This window comes from Notothenia coriiceps, unplaced genomic scaffold (assembly GCF_000735185.1).
Source record: "Notothenia coriiceps isolate Sejong01 unplaced genomic scaffold, NC01 NC01_scaffold00022089, whole genome shotgun sequence".
Taxonomy (NCBI): domain Eukaryota; kingdom Metazoa; phylum Chordata; class Actinopteri; order Perciformes; family Nototheniidae; genus Notothenia; species Notothenia coriiceps.
The window spans coordinates 53905-62188 of NW_011354790.1; the positions used below are offsets into that span (position 1 = coordinate 53905).

General features: G+C 38.9%; 2 protein-coding genes across 3 annotated transcripts in view; one reads left to right on the forward strand and one right to left on the reverse strand.

Moving 5' to 3' along the window:
* The window catches only part of LOC104953673 (CD276 antigen-like), a 25921-nt gene extending 21174 nt beyond the window's left edge, over positions 1-4747 (reverse strand). The window contains exon 1 of the mRNA XM_010780644.1: positions 4461-4747. The gene's annotated coding sequence lies outside the window, so the exon portion shown is untranslated. The remainder of the gene's footprint in view (positions 1-4460) is intronic.
* Positions 4748-5573: 826 nt separating this feature from the next.
* The window catches only part of LOC104953670 (ubiquitin-like protein 7), a 4387-nt gene continuing 1676 nt past the window's right edge, over positions 5574-8284 (forward strand). Inside the window, exons 1-6 of one of the 2 annotated variants that reach the window (XM_010780641.1) lie at positions 5574-5654; positions 6069-6249; positions 6376-6495; positions 6592-6677; positions 7766-7850; positions 7944-8001. In XM_010780641.1, the coding sequence (XP_010778943.1) occupies positions 6075-6249; positions 6376-6495; positions 6592-6677; positions 7766-7850; positions 7944-8001 (524 nt within the window). In that variant the 5' untranslated portion in view covers positions 5574-5654; positions 6069-6074. Of the gene's footprint in view, positions 5655-5686; positions 5900-6068; positions 6250-6375; positions 6496-6591; positions 6678-7765; positions 7851-7943; positions 8002-8284 lie in introns of those variants that run through there. The other variant, XM_010780640.1, reaches the window with a different exon arrangement.

The following is an 8284-nucleotide window of genomic DNA, read 5'->3' on the forward strand; positions in this document are numbered from 1 at the left end:
GGCCATTCACTTTGATGTTATCCCATTATAAAATGTCATCATTTCGATAATAGAGAAATGCTACATAATCGTTATCCTGCAAATGTTATCGAACCATCTCCGAAGCCATATCATGGATTATCAAGGATTATTTCTGAAACAGTATGGAGCTCAAAGGCTTTCTCTCTTGCCGGTTATATACAAAAGGTGAGTTCCTTTTTATTTCCTGCTTCTTCACACACATGCTCTCCAGTACAGGTTAGCTCTGAGTGTTAGCGATGCTAATGTAAACATGCACCGACCATATTACGTCCAAAACAGTCGGACATTGTTTCTGATAGCAACGTTTCTGATTGGGCCGTGGGTGTAAAGCCAGCCTACATTCCCGACATTACGTCATATCGGACGCAAATCTTGATCAGCTCCGTTGTAGCCCCGTTTTTAGAGATTTGGGTACGGCGGAAAAGAGACAAGGTTTTATTTTCTGGCGCTGTGTGAGTTCCTTGACGCACCGGGGACACTTTATGTATAAAAGACATCAAAAAGTGCATTTTGCATGATAGGTCCCCTTTAAGTAAAGCTAAATGTGCAGTAGCTTATATTTTTTAAATGTATTTATTTGTATTTAACCTTTATTTAACCAGATGAAAACATTGAGAGAAAATCTCATTTACAATGCTGACCTGGCCAAGAAGGCAGTAACGTTCTTACACATAACACAGACATATAAAATACAGAAAACACAACTAAGTAAACAAAAAGGCAAAAAGCAGCAGTCACTACATTGTGCACATTAGGGACAGTAAGGTACACTACTTATTACTGCCAGATCAGCTGGTGGTAAGGACCTCAGACACCTTCAATTTAAAACAGGCTATTGGGACAAGTGCCATCAGTTTAAGGCGTGATTGAAGGTTATTCCAAGACCAAGGACCATAATAAAAAATCTTTAGGGCTGGCGTTCAAGATGGAAAGCACACATCAGAAATGCAACTGCTTTTAATACTGCTGGTCTGTATGAACTGGCATTGAGGATGCTCAGATGCACTGGAGGAGTTACATTTCTTCTTCTCTCTATCATTTAGTTATGTGGCTGTTAATAAAAAAGACAAAAGGGTTGTACCAACCTTTGTTTGGCAGTATATCTTTCCATATTCATCCTTTTGTCATAGGATGCTTTCACATATTCATTTTAGTTTCTTCTGTTAACTACATTCAAGGCCATATAGTGTTACATGTAGTTTTACAGAAACAGAAGATATCAGTAACAACAGTTTGTGTCTGTCTATACTGGAAACATATAATTTAAGCTTCAAAGCAAGAAAAGTGAATCCTTACGGTTGAGCAGATTCAGGTTTAATCAAATTCACATTTTTAATTCAAACTTAGTTTTATATGTGGACATATATGAGTTCCTTTTAGATTGGAGAAGGCAGCTAACAGATCAGTCGGGATGTTTTGGTGTTATAAATGATTCGAAATTGCTGTCAGCTGTGGCTCCACCTCATGGCTGAACCAAAGCGTTTTCCATGAGGTTCCATGTATGGCTTTAGCAGAGAGGATGTGGGAAGAAGTGCAGATTCATCCATAACTTTCCAACAGCGCACACTCACCATTTGCCAGAAACAAACTCAAAAGAGATCCCTGCAAAACCATCTGAATCTCCCAAGATACTTGCCCTCAAAGGCAGAGAATGTGGCTTATTCAATGGGCAGACATTAAAAATGGGGATAAATATCAAATGAGGAAAAGACCAGGCACATACCGCAGCCAGCCTCTCCAAAAGGACAAGATTTCTGTAAATATATCAACTAAAGACATAATGAACTACAAAGTGCCAACACACCAAACCACAGTCTGACTGTCTGTGTTGTCCAGACATCAGGAAGCCATCAAAAGGTTTTTTTACTGAATGACTCAAGGTTTTTAAAGGACCCCATGCCGGCCTGTTAATGCATTTTCCTTCCTGTCATTTTACGATTCACCTTTAACGATTCCACTCACTGTCAGAAATCAAAACAAGCTGACCACGCTCCCAAGTCGCAACCCAAAGAATATAATGATACAACTTTAACTGTAAAAGGTTGTATTTTTAAAAGGCTATGTTATCCATCAGTATATTACCCCAATGACTTATACACTTATTCATGGCTCTTTTTGATTATCGGCTCTCTTAATTGAAGATCATTAATATGTAAAAGAGTCGGTCACTGATAGAATGTTTGACAGTATGAATGTCTTGACTTTCTTTTAGTGATTGGTCGGCAGCTTTTGAGCCATAATCACCAGTGTATTTCATTTTGACACTGCGCTAAGGATTATTAAGCTTCTTACTGAGGTCAAACGAGAGAGAAATTATTCCTTAAGTATCACAGAACATTAAGATTTACTGTTTCGCCATGGTCATTGTACCAACTCAGTATTCTTTGGAAGAATCTGTGACAGTGGTCCTCTAACAGTTTGTCTTTTTACTGACACAACTGTTCTTTTCCTCTTCTGGATGACAAGACCACTTTTAAACACTATTAATATAATGGATCAAACTGACCTTCTGAGCCCAAATGTCTCATTGGCATATGGCTGGCACCATTGCCAAGCTTCTCAAACCATTGGGAACCGATCAACCCTTGACAATAGGAACATTTCCCACCTGGAAAACCCCTGTCCCTTGGAGGGCATCATGGGATGAAAACGAGCCTTTCAAATCCATATGGCAGCGGTGGTGAGCATTAAGCAGGCCTCTTAAGGGATGGCTGGATTCACTTAATGCAAGGAAATGTTCCCATAGTAGTCAAGTCATTGGTCAAATTATACATTAGCTCGTCAAACTGAAAAGAGAGGAGCTCCATAAACTTAAAGAAAGCTTTTTTGACTCAGGGGATGTATGAAAGTTACTTTATTTTTAACTAACTGAAACTCCATTTTACTTATAGGCCTATAGGCATTTACACTAGGCAATGCATCAGTGCCATTAAGCAACATAATAATAGACCTGGGCTGCGCAATATGATGAAATATATCAAAAGATACACACTTTTTTATTGTATATATATATATGTATACGTTTTTATCGGGATGAAGGCTTAAACATTTTTTCTTTAGAATATTATTAAAAACTCTTAATTTGTTTAATTAAGAAACTGTTTTTAAAATGACAGTCCTTTTCATTTGTTATATATTTTAATTCACACTTGAAACTAAAAAGATAGACGATATCATCTTTTATTTTCACATAGACTATGTATTTATTGAAGTACCAGAAAAGATGCTACTATGTATCTTGATACTGTTATCGAAATATGACATAACCTCTATTGTGAGAGAAGACGTTGGCCTTTTTGCCCAGCCCAATACTACACTGCTATTTTTATCTCAATGATAATTAGCAACCGTGGCAGTGAGAGCTGTTTGTACGTGTCTTGTCAAGAGAAGAAAAGTGTTTGCAATGTGACGGATACTCCAACATCCTGCTTTTGTAAAGCTGCAGGAGCCAATTTAGCATAACCTTTATCTTATGGCAGCTTGACATATGTGCAATAACATGGAGATGAAAAAGGACCATGAATTGCCAAACTGCAATCACATCCCGGGAAAAAAAATGTGAACATCTCAAACATTGTCAAATAACATAATTATTTTTCCACTATATCATATCTCATTTCCTAGCCAAGTCAGAGCAGTAACTACATCCTCCTACATGACAGGAAGCTGTACCTGCCAGCAAAGCACAGCTGCATTACCATGTGATAAGGGCAGCATGAGGCCAGGCAACATCACCAGGCTACAGCATCTCCTATCCACCGCTTCCCAAACCTCTCAGTTTTTCTGAATAAAAGCATACTTTCAGTGTAGGAAACGTGTATTTTCTAACTGTTTTATCCTGCTAATATTTACTCAGTTTTGTTTTGTTCCTTTATTTGGTTTCAAATCTCAGGTTGGCTATCAGTGTGACCAAGCCTCTTTTGAAAGAGTGAGGAAACTTATACTTTTAGATATGTGGTGTTTCCTTATTATAAAAGGTCCATATATTGGAGACTATCAAACGTCATATTGAAGCTGGATGACTCCAAATAAAGCACTTGGTGGGCTTTATTTAAAATGTATTACTGTATGTTTAAAAAAAAAGCTGACTGTTATGTCCCTATTTTGACTTATGGAAGGTAGAAAGATGAAATGCCTTGCTGCAGTATTGACTTTTTCTCAAATGGGGGCGCCGTCCTGTTCATTCATAGATGTTATTAGCTACATCTGTGAAACACTACACTGTATAGCTTAGCGGGCCTCTGGCTTGCTTTTTAAAACTACAACAAATAACAGATATATGACACAGAGCCAGTGAATAAAGCCATCTCTGTGAACCACTCACCCTAGCTCGAGTTCATGGGGTTCCCCGCCAGCTGTTGCGCGTGTTGGAAAATAACCAAAGTTATGTCTTCGATATCGTCTCTGTTAGCTTATGCTCTCATATCAAACTTTCTTACCATGTTAGGAAGGCGAAACTTGGAAAGCACCAACCATCCAGCGGCAGGGACTCCTCTTTTCTCTGACCAGCACAAGCCGACGTGTTTTACCACAGTATAGTTCCTTCCTCGGACAACACAAAGCACTTCTAAAACTTGCTGAGCCGATTACAGTTCTTCCTGACGGTGGAAACAGCTGTAATATGTGTTTTCAGAGTGTGTGAGTGTCTTCCATTGATTTGGGACGCGTCTCTTCACGGTAACCACTCCTTGGTGCTGCTTTGTCCAGCAGTGATGTCATACCGAGGGGAGAAATGAGACTGGAGAGTCCCGACCCCCTGCTTAACTGTTTGTGAACACACATGTTTTTTTTCTTTACACATGCAGTAGACCAAGTATCTTATAAATACACGTTTTGGTTCATATGCAACTGCTTTCATTCGCTGGGCACACGACATTACTTTTTACATGTAGCCTGTATAGACTATCTTATAATAACCGCATTGATTTATCACATGGTTCTTGAACGTATCACTGAGCTGCCAGTGCCAACTATGCAGTTTATATGAAACCATAGGAATGAAACTCACATAATTAACTTTGAGTGCACATTTGTATAGCCTAATAATTTGTTTGTGGATTAATACATCCATTTGATTAATTATATATTAGACACGTTATTTAATATGATTCATAAATTACATTTGCCAGTTTTGTGGTAGGCCAAAGACAACTAGGCTGTTGTTAGTGAGCAGTTATGTGGTTGCAATAAGAATAATAATAATACTTGACCTAAATTGCCCTAAAATGAGATATACAGACAGACATTACTGTGTGGAAACATTGTTGTCCAAGACATGACACAGCTTTAGAAAATGTTAAATACGTAGCTGTGTAGCAGCAGGAAAATCAATTGGGAACCTTTGGTCCGCAGCACAGGAAAAGTTTTTTTTTGTGTGTTTATCTATTGTTTTACAAAATAGGTAGCCTATATGGACATATTGTCTATAATGCAAGTGGTCTAAACTGGATAACAATTAGGTCTTTATGTGTGAGGGCGAAAGAGGAAAAGGAGACACTTTAAGATTACCAATGGTTACAAATACAGAGGAAAACACAGATATGAAAGATCCTTTGTTTGAACGGTGCAAGTAAACGTTACGTAGACCACGTGACTAAAAACCAGGAAGTGAATCGAGTGTCAACAATAAAACGGTGAGTCTGCGGTTATTTTACAACGGCTACAGTTGTCATGCCATTTATTTCTGTAATGTATTTTACATTTGCTAGGCATTCTTTTAAACCAGACATACGTTACTAATAGATTACGTTGAATTTGCGAACCGGCATGTTTTTTTGTCTGTTTTTTTTTTAGCAAATGCTAAGAAGCTAACAGGGGTTTAGCAGGTTTGCTAACGTAATTTATGATGTCAAAACCCCCCAAAAAGATTAAGCTGGAGGTGATAATGCACATTTCTGATATTATCTATAGCATGTGGTACCGAACGTGTCATAGCATAGTGGAAATTATAATAGCTAACGTAAATAACAACCGGCTTACAATAACAACAGCTCGTCAAATATGGAGTAAATACGTAGTTGATAGTGTGTTTTCTGTTTATGTTATAGGTAGCGATGACTTCTTCAGAATGGCGCCTGTCTCTGAAGATGATGGATCAGCCCAAATCCACCTTCCACTTCCCAGACATGATGCCTGGGGACGTTCCTCCTGGAGGATACAGAATCGCCACTGTAAAACAGCTTGTCGCAGCACAGATCCCAGACTCCTTCCCAGATCCTGAACTAATAGGTGTGTAACATGTGTGGTGTTTGAACCTCAAGCCATCAACTTTGAATGAAATGCATCTCTGTGTGTAGTTGTAATGTATGTCTTATTGTTATTTGTCTTAAAATGTGTGATAATGTCTCATATCAGAGTTTGTCCACTGTGGTCGGAAGCTTAAGGACGACCTTACTCTGGATGCCTGCGGGATTCAACCGGGATCCACCTTACACATCCTCAAAAAGACCTGGCCAGAGTCAGAGAGCCGCTCAGGTCTGTCTGCTTTGTCATTTAAGTATTGAAATACATTTTGTTTAAGCTGTACTGTAAGTGAAAGTCAATCTGAACAGTTTTTCTTTCCTTTTCTAGAGCCTGTGAACAGAGCAACAGCAGCCAGGGAGTTCAGGGTGTTTCACGCTGCGCTACACTCTCTAAACTCTGCCTACAGAGACTCAGTGAGTAGAAAACACACACAGGGACAAGCACATGGTGGAGACAACCCTTTATGATCCAATGAGTTTAAATTGTGTTCCATTCCACATACATATATTTTGAATATTGCTTTGGCATAATGTATAAAACGTGTATTCATTTCCATATTTGTTTTGCCTTTGCTACAATATCGCCGCCTTATTTTACAACAGAAGGGAATAGGTTAAGGCCTTGTGAAGATTTGTTTTCAGACTTGAAAACATGCGCTCTGGTTGACCTCTTCTGATGAGATTTAACTTCACCAAACTTGGAAAAGGGTGAATTAAATATAGAGTTCATCCTCTTTGGAATACAAACATCACTGTACCCATTGGAGTTTGGTGGCTTTCTCATGCCTTACACTCAGTAGAGGTTTAAATGGGTTGTCCTTCACTGCCGAATACAGGACTGCATTGTGTTGTTGGCACTAAACACATTTTTGGACACACTAACCTTGTAACTATTTAGCTGGGGTTATTTTTAGTTGTTCCCTCGGGTGCAGTCACACCTGTGTTTACAGCTGTTGACCTCTGATTGGATGCATTTTTGTTCCCGTGTGTCAGATCAGCATCGAGCTGGTCAAAGATGATGCTCAACAGGAAGAGGTTTAGCTATTAATGCCTGGCAGCTTTCCATGGTGTCCACCTACTCGCACCATTTTGGAATACCAGCATGTTGGCTTAAGTGATAAAGGGATAGTTCAGATTCAACTAGTTTTGACTTTGATCCATGGATAATGGCACAGACGTGGATAGGGCTGTGTCAGCACCAACTTTTGAAACCACTACACATCCCTCAGATCTTAATAGATCTACACTTCTATGACAGATCTATATAAAACGCTGTGGATGGTTCAAATGTAGTTTGAAGTCAAGGATGGTATATTTATATTCAAAGGATGTGTAGATCGCCTGTACTGTATATTTTTATTTTAATGTTTCACCATCAGTGGGTAACTCGTCCAACCTTGTGTAAAATCTGCATGTGTATTAAGTGTAAACATGTAGATAGTATCGAAATGTTTCAGATCTATATTTACCAATGAAGCTTACTCTATTGTCCCCTCACATAGGTTTATAAAACGCTGACAAATAAAGATTCTCTGGATCAGATCATCGTGGCCACACCCGGGCTCAGGTTAGACCCAGTTGCCTTAGGTAAGACCTGCTGAGTTTGATTAATATTACCATCCTATTTTGTGCAAGTATGCAAATGCTTACATTTCCCAATACGCCCTTTTATTTGCTCAGGCGTGCTTCAAGACAAAGATCTCTTTGTGCAGTTCACAGACCCCAGCATGCTGGATGTGTAAGTTTGGCTTTTCTTTGTTATTCACTCTAATGTAACACATAATAAGTGAGTACAACACACACACACACACACACACACACACACACACACACACACACACACACACACACACACACACACACACACACACACACACACACACACACACACACAGCCGTTTCTCTCTCAAACCAGAGGTATTACGTAATGCATGCTTTTAGTATTTAATTCTTATTTGTATCCCTATTTTAACATTTTTATTCTTGTTTGATTCAGTCCAGTGTTTTTACTCCTTGGATAA